Source organism: Talpa occidentalis, unplaced genomic scaffold (genome assembly GCF_014898055.3).
Source record: "Talpa occidentalis isolate TD23 unplaced genomic scaffold, MPIMG_talOcc4v2.1 talOcc4.4, whole genome shotgun sequence".
Classification (NCBI taxonomy): domain Eukaryota; kingdom Metazoa; phylum Chordata; class Mammalia; order Eulipotyphla; family Talpidae; genus Talpa; species Talpa occidentalis.
The window spans coordinates 53,171,813-53,188,160 of NW_023604295.1; the positions used below are offsets into that span (position 1 = coordinate 53,171,813).

At 42.1% G+C, this 16,348-nt stretch overlaps 1 protein-coding gene across 6 annotated transcripts in view; it reads right to left on the bottom strand.

Moving 5' to 3' along the window:
• The window catches only part of PLCXD2 (phosphatidylinositol specific phospholipase C X domain containing 2), a 48,596-nt gene extending 35,371 nt beyond the window's left edge, over positions 1 to 13,225 (bottom strand). Inside the window, exons 1-2 of one of the 6 annotated variants that reach the window (XM_037525585.2) lie at positions 13,204 to 13,225; positions 11,097 to 11,386 (exon numbers count right to left, since the gene is read on the bottom strand). In XM_037525585.2, coding sequence (XP_037381482.1) covers positions 11,097 to 11,259 — 163 coding nt within the window. In that variant the 5' untranslated portion in view covers positions 11,260 to 11,386; positions 13,204 to 13,225. Of the gene's footprint in view, positions 1 to 11,096; positions 11,387 to 11,558; positions 11,629 to 11,704; positions 11,745 to 11,776; positions 11,804 to 13,203 lie in introns of those variants that run through there. The other 5 variants (XM_037525582.2, XM_054700609.1, XM_037525584.2 and 2 more) reach the window with 5 other exon arrangements.
• Between the last annotated feature and the right edge of the window lie 3,123 nt (positions 13,226 to 16,348).

Genomic DNA, 16,348 nt, shown 5'->3' on the forward strand with positions numbered 1-16,348 from the left:
TTAAAAGGAACTCTGTCCTTTACACCTGTGGAAATTATCTTTTAATAATATCACCTTGGGATCTCCCATTTCACAAACCTGAATTAGGTCCTTGGGGAAAATGCAGGTTTAACTTCCTTCTGACAAGTGTACAAATGTGGAGGCATCTTAATGATATATAACATAGTGACACAAGTCCAAGGTTCAAGATAAGTAGATAATTAGCAGTTTCCCAAACGTTATGTTTTGCCAACTTCCAAAGGGATAAACTTCACTTCCCTAACTTAATTATTTTCGAGGGTACATAAGTGAGTGTTAATAATAACTATTAAACCGTCGGCAAAATCTGAGAGGGCCATGTGGCCAATTTAATTTTTAATCAGATGCCTACTGAATTTGTCATTACCCACAATGCAACAAAATAGCTATATGCAGCATATCACTTTGAAGTGGAGGATGTTGATCGACATAATTTTCTATACGCTGAGAAACCAAGGGGCATCCCACTGTGTGAGGATAGACATTGGCCTGGGATCCAAGAGTTGGTCTGAGTCTACCCTCAACTGGCTGAGATTGGAGTAAATCAGAAGTTTTCAGAGCGCTTTTCAAATTTAGAATGATGTCAAAGTATTTTTATGGAAAAGCAAATACAAGTAGAGCTCTCTGGTTAAAGGCCTGTCCCAACAGTCAGTCTCTACTCTTGGTCTAGAGGTGTCCTCGTGGGTCACCAGAGTTGCCACACTTCCACAGAACTCTGCAGGGCATCCTAGGAATTCTGTTGCCACAGATTGTCTCTAAGTAAGCCCAACTACCTATGACCCATGTGTATTAAAAGGCTTGAAATTCCTGTATGGGAGGGAGTTGAAAATCCTCTACATATGGATGGGTATCTATTTTCTTTTGAAAGGCTTTCTCTTTTTCAAATGTCCAATAGATTTCAATACACACACCCAAATAAGATACTGTATCAACAACTTATGAATAAGAAATTGTTCCTCTATTAGGTAAATATCGCCCTGTTGTCTCTGAAGAGATGACATTATCTTTGGTAAAATAACACCTCACAAGGGGCACTTGATCATCCCTATGAGCCTTCTCAGCTCAGAGATAATCATATTATCTCTAACAATGTCTCAGCTTTTACAACAAAAGGAAGAGTAATATGAAAGTTTAGAGAAAAACAGGGAAAAGATTAGGATAGGAGGAAAGCTATATTACATTAAATATTCTCCTACAAAATTCTCCTGCTTTATCTCCTGCTTTATCTCTTGGTGTAACTCTGGGTGTCAGTCTGTGAAGTAAATGGTATTTGATGAGGTAGTGAAGTGACCAAAAGTTTCTGTTTCACAGTGGGATTGTGGTGTATAGTGCACATAGCTGGCCCCTGCCCCTTATTCTCAAAATGAGTAGGGAAAATAGTTAAATAAGAAATGACAAAATTCATGCAGAACTAGTAGAACACTAGATGAGCTTGAGAGGCTCGCTTACCTGAGACTAGAACTTCTGGACAGATTTCATGAAAGAAGTAAAATTTTAGATGAAATCTTTGCAAATTATTAAAAAATAAAGATACCAACTTCAAAGTCAAGTCACTGTATGTCAGATACAATAGTAGCTGTGGGTAAGGGGAGTGGTGGGATAAACTGTGAAATGTCAGATTTAGCTCTGGCTAAATGTCAAATTTAGCCCTCCCATTAGGTGCTGCCTTACCCTTCTGCTAGTTCTGAAATGTCCCATGTGTACCTCAAACTCTGCATGCTGTAAATGAAGCATATCTGCTTCCCTCTACCACCCCTATTCCTGTATCCCTATTTCTTGTCCTGTATCCCTATTTCTGGGAATGCCATCACCCTCTTCCCAGTTACCCAAGTCACTCATGCCTTCTCTTTCACCCTCCAATTAATTGTTAAGTCCTATTGATATTTCCTCCTAAAAACTTCTGTGCCTGTTTTCCCTTTGTCTGCTCTCTCACTGTTACTTTATGGTCAGCCTCACATACCACTGGATGACTTCAACAGCCATTCAGCGGTCTCCTGGCTAAAGTGCAATCCCAACTGCACTGTATTGCAGTCTCAATACATTTTGTGACTACACCAAAATGATCTTTCAAAAACAGAAAGTTGACCTTGTCATTCACCTGCTTCAAACCCTTCCCACTCCTGTTAAAGTAAAACTAAATCATGTTAACAAGGCTTATTAGACTGCTCAGAATCTTGCCACTTTACTCTTTACCCCTCTTCTCCTGGCAACCTCTGGTACAACTTCAGTGACCCCTTCTTCAAGGTCTTCACCCATATTATTTCTACTCCTAGAATGCTCTTTTTCCTTCTTATCCTGGGAGCTTATTCCTATTTCCTTCAGACTGCAGTTTATCTATCACTTGCTCCAGGAGGCCTCCCTTTCATCCAGACTCTCTAGTCTTAAGATGTGCCTGATACAAGCATATTTCTTCTGGCAGTAACCTCTACTTCCCCAATCATTCAATATAGCAAACTGTTACAACTGCTTGATTAGAAGTCCATTTCTCCTACTAAACTGTCAGCTTTTTGAAGGCAGGGACACTCTTTGTATTGATCATCACTGAGTCATCAGAGCCTAGCAAAGGGAATGCCATATGGAAGAGCATCATATTATATGAAGGAAACGAGAAGTCTCTTCTTTTACCCCTCAGCATTCTAATAATTGCATCATCATTTCTCTTCATCCACAGCAGTTATTGGCAGGTTTTTCATCCATTCCTGACTAAGTCTATCAATGACTATTTTTGCCCTCAGGATAATTTCTAAAATTTAACCTTGGAATGACACACAAGGTTCATTAGCCTACTTTCCCAGTCTCCATTCCATTCCTTTCTTTAAATGAAACCTAAACTGCTTGGGTTTCAATAGGTCACCCTCACCTGCAGCGCCTTGTACTTGTGCTTGCTTCCCTCTGCCTGTCACTCCTGGGTATTTGCTATTTGCTCCTTCTGATTCAACCCAAGAGTCTCGCAAGTCCGGTCTTCCATGTTTTCTTCTTCCCACCAGTAGTGGAAATGGCTATTGGTTTTCTGAGTGTTATAATACCTATGAGTTCTTCTCTTGGTGTCTGAATTTTGGATTTATTCTCAGATCATAACTTCATGAAGTGCAGAGGAGAAGACTCTTACTCACATCTACATTCACCTCATCTAACACAGTATACCTGGCACAAAAGGCACTCAATAAATATTCTCTGAAAACATATTTTTTCCTTTAAATCAATGCATTTAAAAATATAGGCAATGAGAGACAAAATAAGCAAAAGGAACAAACAAGCACCAATAATTTTTTTAGTCAAATTGACACAGTGTGCTCATTTAATTCTCTTAAAGATCCATATGGGCACCTCCTACCTGGATCATGACCAAAAATTAAATTCAGGGAAGGGAGGGATGTTGTTTTCTTTATCTGTTTGGCTTTTTTTCATCTTGTTTAAATTATACATTAAAAATATTGCTTTCAACATATAAGACTTTAAGTCATATATGTTCATAAAATATTCATTTCAGTCTGATAATCTAAGAGTTTTTCAGTTTGCCACTACTGCAGATTGCTGTTGTACTCCAAAGATGCTAGCATTATAGGGCATACATGCTTGCTATTTTCCCTCTTTATTTTGATATTGTCAGAGCTGTGCAGAGGGCAAAAAAGCTGACTATTCTCTGAGAACAAAGAGTACTTTATAGCCAATAGTTCTAGAATAATTGAAAATTAAAATTAAAAAAAAAACACAAAAATCAACCTTGTTACTCTCTTAGGAAATTTCAACTCTTTGGTAGACAATGAATCCAAGAAAGACTGCCTATGTTTCATAGATAACACCACCCAGACATCCTCTTCAGGCAGTGCAGGCCTCATGGGTAGATCCACTTTATCTTGGAACGACCCAGAAATCTACCATTGTTATGCTCACAGGTATAGTTTGGTTCTCATGGGTGTTCATCAATATTATAGATGTGAGAAAGTGGAAGGACTCCTCATGTAAATACGCAAACAGATTTAGACACAGTTCTCCACTTACATTTGGTTTTCGACGTGTGTTTGAATTCTTTTCACACACACAAACACACCCACTTATTATAATGTCTATAAATAATACCTCCTCTGCAGGTCTGATTTGAAACTCTAATTAGGGTTAGTCAGCATTTGAAAAATGGTTTGTGCTTTTCCCAAAGGCACAGGAAGCAAAAGCATCTCACTAATATTATTACCTCTAGTGTGTCTATACTTGTAAGCTATTATAGACTGGGGAGAGGCATGGGTCAACCTGGAGTATGGAGTAGAGGTTAGGTCAGATCACATGCTCTAGAAAAACAAGTCCCCTGACTTCAGAAGCACATCTAAAACTGCAGCATGCAGGTAAAAGCAGCAAACTCCTAGGACTTGAAATGTCAGCGGGTATGTTTGAGGATCTTTGTAAAGGGTAAATAGTAACAGGCATTAGAATTGAGACTCTCTTGAGAGCAAGGCTAAGGTCATAGCTCAGTGTGTGTGCAGGTGTGTGCATTGGGTGATATGTATATGTTTGTGTGCATGTGTGTGTGTGGGGGGTGAAGTATATGTTTAGAGGGATCATGAAGCTATTCTGATGGTTGGGGAAGGAGTTATAAAGCATGCATAAAGATTTGTTCAGGGCCTCCCAGGTCGTGCAGCAGTTGAGCGCTGGGTTGTGAAGCTGCCTGCAACCTCTGCAGCGCCGGTTCGATCCCCGGCCGACGGGTGAGGGTCCCACATGGCGCACAGACCTTTCCTGCCTCCCACTGCTCCCCTCAGCAGTGTACTTCGTCAGTCTGCCTGCTCTGCTCTCCCCTCTTGCTCTGGTGAATTCTCTCACCCTCCCGAGCTTCTGACTGTACCCAGTGCTTGTATAAATTAATAAATAAATAAATCTTTTTAAAAAAAGAAAAAAAAGATTTGTTCAAAGTGAAGCATTCTGTGCTATTTCTACTCTTCAACTGGGACGGGGGTTAGGAAGACAAGTGATGGGAAATGAGAAGAATAGAAACAAAGTTAACAATATGGTCCTGTCAGAACAAGTTGATTTTTTTTTTAAGAGATTTACTTATTTATACAAGCACTGGGTACAGTCATAAGTGCGGGAGGGTGAGAGAATTCACCAGAGCCAGAGCAGGGAGCAGAACAGGCAGAAGGACCAAAGTACACTGCTGAGGGGAGCAGTGGGTGGTAAGAGAGGTCTGTGCGCCATGTGGGACCCTCGCCCAGCGGCCGGGGATTGAACCGGAGCTGCAGAGGCTGCAGGCAGCTTCGCAACCCAGCGCTCAACCGCTGCGCCACCGGGGAGGCCCCCAAGTTTATTTTTTTCCCAAAGGTTTTGGATGATAAAGTTTGACAGCTGAACTTGGTGAGGGAGGACAGAGTAAATGACTGAAGAGAATTTCCTGGCTTTTTTGATCTACTGTCCTCATGTTGCATTTAAGCTCCCGTGGTACTCACTTTCTGGGCAAACCTCCAGGTACCCTTCCCTAAACTCTCAAGCCCCCTTAGGGGCAGCCATGCAAGTTATCCTGCTCTGATCAGACAGAGAACACTGAGCCACGTGTCTTAATTAGAAGGTCAGCTCCTTAACTAGAGGTCAGCTCTTTAACGAGATTGCAAATATCCTGATGGTATGGACTGTATCTTACACCTTTTTTGTGTGGTCAATTCCAGGCACAGCCTTTCAATAATTGGAGGTTGTGATTAATATAAAAAAAGACACATCATCATAATAACAACTCTTATGATGATTATATAGTGCTTATTTTGTGACATAAACTGTCCTAAGCATGTTATATGACTTGATTTAATTCTTGCACTGACCAAATGAGGTAGTGCCATTATTATCTTTGTTTACAGAAGACACTGAGGCATGCACAGAGAAATTAAGTAAATTGCCCAAAGTCACAGAATCTTAAGGGTAGAGTTGGGGTTCAAATCCAAACAATGTGACTCCAGCACTAAAACTTATAACCAATCCATGATTTTGCTTCATTACAGACATGTATGGGTCCTGAATTCTTTGTGGCTTTTCTGTGATTAAGGGCTTTCTGTGATTGATGAACCTACTTATGAGGACACCAAAGTCATAGGTTCTTTTTATTCTATACCATGACTACCCAGAGAAAAAATGAAAAACAACCACTGAAAAACACTGTTGCCACTTAAGAGACCATTTTGGTCCCAGATGATTTTTTTTTTCTTTACTGGATCTGCCTAGTAGATTCACTTGATTCTTGGTTTTACACAGCCCCAACTTCCAGAGGAAGATGGAACTGCTCTAGAGTGAACTCATGGCTCCTGAAGTGAACCAACCTAGTCATCTTGCTCTACAATGTACTTTGTACCTTTCCTGGGTGGTCACCCCATCAATCTCTTTTAGGTACACCAGACTTGAGTTTGCCTCCACGTCATACAAGTGGGAAGTGAGTGTGGGTCACAGGAGAAGAGCTCTACAAATCTCCAGTGGTGAAAGGCAGCACTATATAAGCAAAGGACAGGATTCCAGAAAGGTGAGGATGAAAAGGGAGTAATCTGAAGCAAGTTGAGAACAGAGAATCATCTGGGAACTGGAGAAAGTGAGACAGGCAGGAGAGATCAGGGTGCAAGCCGGGTCACTGGAGACAGGTTAAGAGGGGAACACGAAATGAGACCAGGCTGAGGCATAACCAGACAGGAAACACGAGAAGCTGGAATTTGACAGGGAAAGAAGGAAGGCAGAAAGAATGCAGGGAAAATGAACTGTTCCTACGTCAGAAGTTATACCAGAGTATTGCTTCTGATGCTTTATTCTACTCGGTGTTAGAATTTTCATTTCTAATGTGGCTCAGTGATGAGCCTTAGCTAGAACTACAAGAGTATAATATAAAAATGACAATATTTGATTGGAGAATGAATTGCTTCATACAGTTATTTACAAAAGGTGAACCTACCCAATCTATCAGTTTAGCACTGATCACAATTGGAAATGATAGTGGCTGCAAGTCACTTTTCTGGCATTTTCACTCTTCATTTCCATGTGTTCAATTATTCACTCAACAGTCACCAAAGGTAAAGCTGCTACTCTGTACTAGGATCTTGGATAATAAAGGGAAATAAGTCATTATCTGTAAGCAAATTGTTCACAGACCATGGGACATACAACTAAAAACAACAATGTATTGAGAAGTGCTATGATAAACACAACAAAGTAAAATTGAGGGATTCTTTGAGGCATTTTCCAAATATATCCTTTAGTCCCTTAGCTCCATTGATTCATTTATTCCACCTGGAAAATCTCATTTCCAATCCTGACCCCAACTCACACCCTTTGAAATTTATACCATTCTTCAAATTCCAGGTTAAATGTCATTTTTCAACAAAGTAGTCACTAATCTTAAAAACTGGAATTAATCTTTCCAATCTGTATGCTTCGACGACACTTTCTTTATATCTCTGTTTCAGTATTTACCTCAACTAGTTTTTCTGAAAATTATGGTTGGTGAAGGTAAACATACACACCACACAGCTGATGGTTGGAGCTCCCACAGGACTCAGCAAAGAGGTTTCTTAAGATGTACTCAGGGTTTGTTCATTTAGAAGACTAATCTACTCCCTTTTAGGATGCTAGAGTAAGTGAACTTTGCTTCATTCTGGCAATTGTGAGTCCCTGTTCACAAATGACAAAAATAATTTTCAAGAGACATAAAGAAATGGCTTTTATATCTAAAACGACTCATTCTCATCTCTTCATACATTTGGACAAAGAACAGGCAAAAACAAAAGTAAACCAACAAACCCTCAAATTAATCACGGAATTTTTAATCTGAAAAGGCCTCTATATTGATTTAATTCAGCATCTTAATTACAAATGAGGAAACTAAGTCCCAAGAAATTTAGATACTTCTTCAGTATCTCACAGCCAGAATCAACAATATCAAATTCAACGTACTTTCCAATAGACCAAATAGTTTCCCTTTAATAATAAAAAAAAAAAAAGGAACGAGCATGGTTTAAAAAAAAATAATAGCACCAAAGTATACAGAAAAAGAATTCATTCAAAAGTTGTACAATTATTAAAAAATGTTTCCCCAATCAGTACATTTGTCCATAAAGAATATGCTTTTTCATCAGTGAAGGTGTTTGTAGAGCTCAAAGCTTTAATTAAAAAATCTGAATTTTGTAATTTCCAGATTTTTTAGCTTAAGGGTTTCTAATAATTCTGTACAGTTGGCAATGAAAACTGTTGTGTGGTTCTTCTCCAAGATATTTCAATGTGTTTGGGTGACACTGGTCTTTTACAGGTGTTCTTAACAGTTGTGGAAGGAGAATAATAAATCAAGGCTTTTCTGAGAGGTGAGCATTCATTCACACATGTTCCCTGCTATCACGATTAGGCAAATGTAGCACATGTGCTCAAATGTGACATAGTTTTACTCCATTTCAGTTCTGCTATTATTGCAAGAACCCTTGCCTTTTCCCATGGCATTGCTGCAAGATCCCCATCCTGACAGGTCTTACCCAATCTTATAGATACTCTAGATTAGCATATGCAAAAAGTACTTGTGCACACATGCTCGCAGACACACACACACACACACACACACACACACACACAGAGTTCTAAGCGAATTTTGAACTTAAAACTTACCAGGTTCTAATTCTAAACACAGATGATTACATAATTATAAGCAAGGATACATATACATACACATACACACAAATAAATATATATACAAACACATATATGTATATAGCTCCTCACAGTGATATATAATCAATAAAGACCACCTAGTTTAAAAATTCTTTCATTTGCTGGTACAGAGGATGATCTGTGAAAACTGACTTTCAGTTAGAGACTACCTTCACCACCCCCATCAACACTGCTCTGCACTTCCAAGGGATAATGCGTGGGCTTTGGAACCAGTTACACAGGGGCTTAAATATTAGTTCTTCTATTTATTATTTGTGTGATCTCGAGAAAATGACATAACCTCTCGGGCCAATAATTTCCTTATTTCCAAAATGAAGATGTATCATGGAGGTAAGGATTTGATGCAACATATGCTAATGATGCATGGTAATGCTCAGGCAAGAATATTGCCATGAAGAAGGTGATAGAGAGGGGGAGGAAGATGGTGGTCTCTACTTCTTGAATGCCTTTTGTATTTCAGAATTTCTCAGCAAGGCTTGGTAGATCTTTTAGCTGGGGAGTACTAGCTTTAGGTACAGGAAAGACAACTAGCAGGGGTGGTGGGTTGGGTGGAAGGGAGGGTCCTTGAATGGCTAGCACTTAGTATGAGATTTTCCTGTCTCCAGATTATATATACATATGCACATGTCCCTTCTACTTCTGGGAAAGGGGCATTTGCAGTGGTGAATTCTTTTGCGGAATCAAGGCTTATGTTTTTGCTTAGAAGGACTAGACTCCACAAAGCAGTGTGAACAAATTCCTGTGTCCCCCACAGTGGCTAATCATACAATTTCCAGTTACAGCAGCACACTTGGCTGTTTGCTCCTATTGTGAGATACCCTATAGATTGTAGAACAAATGACCAGCTGCTTCCTAGAGCCCTGGAGTCACAGTGCACAGGCAAGTCAGGAGCAAAGCTGCTGCTGTGGTTTGAGATATTCAAAGTAAAGTAGGAAGGAGGAAGCCCCAACCTACCTCTAAATGATAGAGTCATTTAGAACCTGCCTAAGATGCCATTCTGCTTACAAACATATACTACTTGCCATATGACACAACAAAACAATTCCATTGGAAAGCCTGAAGACAAATGACTAATGTTAAAGGAGGCCCGTGCATTATTTTGGAGATGACTCCACAGGCATCAATTAAACATGGAAAAGACCTGTTCTGAAACATGACCATCTGGCATTTCCCAAGGAGCTGTAAAAAATGGCTGATAAAACACAAGTGATCACAACTATAAAGGGACTTAGCAGTCCTCTCCTTGCTCAAAAGCAGAAAGAGTCCATGAGGACAATGAACCTGGAAGAAGTCCAATAGAGGAGGCAAGCAAGGAAAAAAACTGTATCTGAAGCCAGCACTGTTCTTCTTCATGCAGAGAAAGCAGAGATCTGGGGTTGCATAAGGTCATCTTTGTAGGCCACCAAAAAGGCAGACTGCTCCCAGGGATGGTTGGGGGTTTGTCTGGTGCTCACGGGGTGAAAATAAATTGTTATGCCTTCAGGTGAGAGAGAGGATTGGCAGTGAGTGGTCCATCCCTGTCATAGGAGTGCCTTCCAACAACCAGCATCGAGGACTATGTCCAGAACCCTAGGCCAAGATCACTGCAGTTTAAAATCCTTCCCTAGAAAACTTGCTTTAAATCAGCTTTTGAATGGAAGAAAAGGACACACTGAACAAATAATAGAGTGACGATAAAGTATAAAACTCTTAGCAAAGACTCTGTGGTTAGACCTGACCTGCTTTTCAAGGCTGCCGTTCTAGATCAGTTAGACAGACACCTGTGTATATATAGACAAATCTTCCAACACCACCACCTTATCACACCTAATGACTGCCTGTGACAAGAACTTGCATTCTCTATTTCTGGCTTTCCAACAACAAAAATGTATCTTTATATTCAGTCTTGATTTTGAACCTATTCTCTAATGCTAATCTGGTTATTTGTTTCTTTCTCCAGTATGAACAATGAGATAAAGGAGGACAGAAATAGTTAAAATTTTGATCCAGATCCAAAATTGTTAATGACTTTTTTCATTATGCTTCATCTTTCCTTTTCCAAATGATTCAAGTAAATGCACCCCTCATGTGCATGCCCTCCCCAACACTAAGGGGGCAGACAGAATAAGACTAAAATGAAAACAAACAAAAAGACACAAACAAACAAAAAACTGCACTTCTATTCTCTAGAGTCCCCCCCCCTTCCTTTTTTTTTTTTTTTTTTTTTTTGCCAGTGATGCAGTGTGCTTAAATCTCTTTACTGCAGCTGCTTCAGTGTTAAGTTTCTGGTTTGGAAATAAAAAGCGGTTTAGTTACGGCCACCAACAATTATTTTTCTCAACACAATAACAGAAAAGCAACACAACCCACGACCAACACTAAAATGGCAGAATTCAGCACAGTGGGAACAAGCAGGAAGAGAAGAATACCTGGGATTGCCAGATGAGAAAGGGGAACGTTGTGGAGGTGAGGGGGGAGCGAGGCCATCCAGTCGGCATTGCAGACCTCCGATGATGCCTTTGTCCCGCTGGGGTTGGGAGAGCAGATGGTCCCCATCCTGAGTTTCCTCCTCACCTTTCTAACTGCTAGCATCCCTTTCTGTCAGTCAACAGATGGCCCGGGTTCAGCCCAGTGCCACTCACTCAGTGATCATCATTGTCCCGGCTCTCCAGACACCTCAGGGCCACCTTTGTCACGCCAGTCTTGCCAAACGCCTTTCCTGCCAGGGAGACGGGGCAAAAGCTGGCTCCCTACCCACCAGCACCCCCACACCCCACCCCCTCTGGCCCAGTTGCTGTTCCGCTCCTTTAATCTGCTCAGCCCTGGCTCCGTTAAACTTCCTACGAGCCCCTCGGGAGCGGGGGAAGGTAGGCCCCTTAGGTAAATCTTACAGAAACTGAACGTCCGACGAGCAGCCACGCCCGGAGCCACTCACGACAGGTGCCCACCCAGCGCCGAGACGAGCCGGTGGGTCTGCGCACACGTGAGCGCCCGCCCGCATCCCCGCCAGCCGCATGGGTGCTCCCGTGTGTGTCACCTGGCTGCACCTACGCCGGGCCTGCCGGCCGCCCTCCCCGGCGCCCGCACGGACCGGCCGCCCCGCGGCTACCTGGAGGCGCTCGGAGGAGTAACCAGCGGCGCCCGACTCCGGCGGCCCCGCCCCGCACTGCCGGGCAGATTTGCCGGGAGAGGCGGCCGCTGATTGGCCGCCGGCGGGGCGCGCGCGGATTGGCCGGCGCCCGTCGGGCTGCCCCGTAGCGACCCCCGCCCTCGCCCGCCGCTGGGCTCCGCGGCCGCCGCGCTGTGGGCGGGGGGACTTGCGGCTTGGGCGCTGGACCTGACTCGGCCTTTACCCTTTGCCTTGTCGGGCGGTCGGCTCCCCGGAGTTAAGCGTGACCGCAGAAGTTCCTTCCCTTCCTTCTTTCCCTTCGGAGAGAGGGAGGGAAGGAGGGGAGGGGAAAGGCGGGGAAGGGAGGCGAGAGAGAATGAGTTACATTTTCAAACTGCCAAGGCAGTAGGAATATCAGAGAGAAAGAGACAGAGAAAGGCACTATATCGGGCCTCCGCGGTGGCTCAGGGGTTTTTAGACTCAGTGCTATGAAGCTATCACCCGTCACTGCAGCACGAGTTCGATCCCCCCATCCTCGCCAGGGGGCTACCCACATGGCGCGGCAGACCTCTCCTGCCTTGCCCGCTGCTCCCCTTAGCCCTGTAGTTCGGTAGATCCACCTGTTCTGCGCCCCACGCTGTCTCTGGTGAACCCTCTCACATACACACACCCCCCCCAACCCGCACCTCTAGTCTACACCCCAGTTCTTGTATGCATAAATAAATAAAAAGAAAGGCTCTATATCTCATAACTATAGCTCATATTGGGATGACAACATCAAGGCTGGTTTGCATTTCAGTCCTTACGTGATTACAGTTTACCTACATACCAACTCTCGGCAGTTCTGTGATACTATTCTCATTTTTTGGAAGAGGAAATCATGATACTGTGATACTGTAAATTTGTATTGCCATATTGTTTAGAATGTCCTTCCAGATTCTTTGTCCCATTTGCTCTTCACAGTACACCCCCCCCACTCCAAGCAGGGGGATTGCTGGCATGACCCCTCTATCATAAGTGAAAAGCAAGTTCTGGAGCATTTACACAACAGTTCATGTGATGGCGCTAATTGGAAATCCTATTTTAGCCGGAGACCCTCAAACCACTAGGCTTGTCAGCACACATACCCACTCCCCTATTTTCTGCAAAGTTGCCTTTTTTTTTTTTTAAGATATATTTATTTATTTATACAAGCACTGGGTACAGTCAGAAGCGCGGGAGGGTGAGAGAATTCACCAGAGCCAGAGCAGGGAACAGAGCAGGCTGACGAAATACACTGCTGAGGGGAGCACCAGACGCTGCAGGAGAGGTCTGCCATGCGGGACCCTCCCCGGCTGGGGATCGAAACGGAGCTACAGAGACTGTGGGCAGCTTCGCAGCCCAGCGCTCAACCGCTGCGCCACCAGGGGAGGCCCAATGTTGCCTACCTCTTCATGGTACTTTTCCATGGTGGTAAACTATAGGGTCTCTGATGAGACGAAACCTTTGCACACCGATAATCACAGGAACGGCCTGGCCAACAGACAAACCAAGCTAAACAGTGGCCCCTGGAGGGCTTGAGGCGCCAATCCCTTCGTAACTCCAGCTGGTGGGGAAAGTAAACAGCAGCTTGCTGAAGGCTCCTGTGCAGATCTGGAGGTCAGCTGGCGTTTAATCAGCAACAGCCTCTCCCCATCTCCCAGGTAACTCTCAACAACTATGCCTGCACCTCACCCATATTTCAGTATCTATAACTCTTGCTGTTATTGCTTTCTTGACAGCTTATTAAAATGTTCTCTTCCAGGCCAATCTTAATATTCACTTAAGACTGATTTTCAGCCTTTTGAGCTGCATATTACCCTCCCCCTCCCCAAGAATATCCCTTGATTAATAAAATATACACCATTTATCATGTATCTTCTGATGCTTAAAGGGCACTTCAATATAGTGTTCTGTGCTTCAAGTACCCTGCAAGAAATTGGGAATATGCCACCTAGCCGCTTGAGTCAACAACATTATTTTTTTTTTTCCGCTAGAAAAATCACTGTGAAGAAATATTTCATGGTTTACTTTTGAAATGTCACCTTTCTGGACTTCTCTTGAACTTGATTTTTTTTTTAATTCCCAAGCACAAAACATTTTGGAACCTGCCTAAGGTGAACAAAATGTGTTCTTTACTCTGAACTGTGGAATGTAAATTTCAGTGTTTCTTTTCCCCTTATTTTTTTCATCTCTTTAATGGAAGGCGTGAGCACACTATGAAAACTCTAGTCTGAGAGACGTCACTGTTTGAGAACTCAAAAACAAGAGAAGTGGAAGCACTTCAGAATGAGATGTTTTGCACCTCTGAAATCAGCAAGTTTTCCCAATCACTATGTGATTTTGAAAGGAAAAAAACAAAGTTAAAAGGAGGCAACAGCCCCCTCCTCCTTCTTCCTCCCTGGAGGAAATCTTGCACATGAAAACACAATACTTGGCTTCTAACAGGTGCTCAATAAATATTTGTTCAGAGAATGTAGATGCTTTCTAAAACATGCTGTGTTGGATTTTCAGTAGTACCTCCGGGCAGTGCTTTTTAATGTACAAATCAATCATCCTCTGATTGAGTTGGTCTGAGATGGACCCAAGATTCTGCATTTCTAACAAGTTTTTGGTCTTAAATGCTGCTGCTGATTCAGATCACATGTTTCTAAGCCTTGGAAAAAAGACTCATTTTTCATATGAAGGAATAAGTATTGCCTTTTTGCTCTCTTTCCCAAGGTTTTTATAATATTTTAACATCATTCTTACAGTTAAAACAATTTACATTAAGAATCCCAGCTAAGAATTCCTAAGTATCAAGGATTAATTTTTCTGTAATGTAATGTAATAGAAACAAAATTGTCAGTGGGATTTTTATATTATGCTACAGGTATTTAGGGAAAAATTATTTTGAGATAAAAATTAACATCTAGAGTTTGCACACTGTATTATAAAATTAATCAAAGGAAAAAGTGACTAAATTAAAAGGATTGAAATATAAAACAAGTCGATTTTAATAACTATAATCAAATGGAGTATTTATCATGTATAAATGTATCCAGTGGCTCCTAGGAATGGAAGAAAAGTTAAATAAAAGTTAACCTCAGATAATACATAATGCAGGAGAAAAGAGACTGGAATATGTGAAGTACCAGTGGTAATGTGAGGTGGAATGAAAGGTTGTAGAGCTACATGAGGACGATGGAGAGGAATATGATGAGATGGGGGAAAGGCCAGTGGATACACGTTTAGAGGAGGTGGCATCAAGCCAGATGCGGAGTTCAGAGCAATGTTCTGAAATGGAATATAGTGGAAGATCTGGGTGTGGAAAAGAAATGTGTAGCTGAAAAAATGCAGGCAACATTCTATCAATGAATAGGCGATATAAAAAACAGACCATATGCTAGAATGACATTAGGTGGAGTCGTGGGAACTGTAACTCACTTGCTGTCATTAACCCTTTACAAGAGCCAGGTGAATGAGGTACTGTTACTATTGCCATTTTACAAAGGACACCAGAGCTTAAAGGCTACATAACTGCCCTAGATCTCATAGCTGGGTAGTGGCAGAGCAGTGTATCTGAGGCTCTTGGTCGCTGTGGCAGTGGTATCCCATTAGGTGTTAACATTGTTATTATAAACCTGATAAAGCTGTTTATGACCAAAGTATATTGAAGGGTTTAGGCTTAAAAAAATCTATAGACAGGGCCTCCCTGGTGGCACAGCGGTTGAGCGCTGGGCTGAGAAGCTGCCCGCAGCCTCTGCAGCGCCGGTTTAATCCTGGCTGCCGGTGAGGGTCCTACATGGCGTGCAGACCTCTCCTGCCGCCCGCTGCTCCCCTCAGCAGTGTATTTCATCAGTCTGCCTGTTCTGTTTCCCGCTTTGGCTCTGGTGAATTCTCTCACCCTCCCGCGCTTCTGACTGTACCCAGTGCTTGTGTAAAAAAATAAATAAATCTTAAAAAAAAAAAAAGAAATCTATCGACAAAGGGGCATTTGCAAGTTTTTGAGAAGGGAAGTAAACTGATTCATATTGTGCTTTAGGAAGGTAACTCAAATGAAGAATGGTTGGAGAAATAGTCTTTCTGGCAAATCATTGAAGTCAGCTATCTAACTTAGAAAAAAATCAGAAGAGGCAGAAGCCCTGGCACACAGGCTGAATGCATGACCCCTCTGAACTATAGTGCTTGTCTTTCTGTCCCTATTTCTCAACTTCAAGAACCTATCATTCTGGGGCTCAAGAGAACAGCCTGGCTACTTCTGAAATTTTTCCTCATCACTAGAAATTCTCATTAAATTGTTCATTCATGTTAGATACAACAAAATTGTTTCTATGAATACATCTACAAATTTTGTTTTATTTTTCAGCAAAATTATTCTTACTTCATCAAGGGCCCCAGTGAATTTCTAAAGAGGTGACTATAATTTTTGCCTGTCCTCTCTTACAGGTTACATTATATTTTGAAAGTGTCAAAAAAAAAAACCCCACAAACCCTAGGGTAGGTCATTTTCTTTATATTAATGACATAAATGAATAGTGAGGGTCCCAGAGCAACTGCCTAAACAGTGTACTA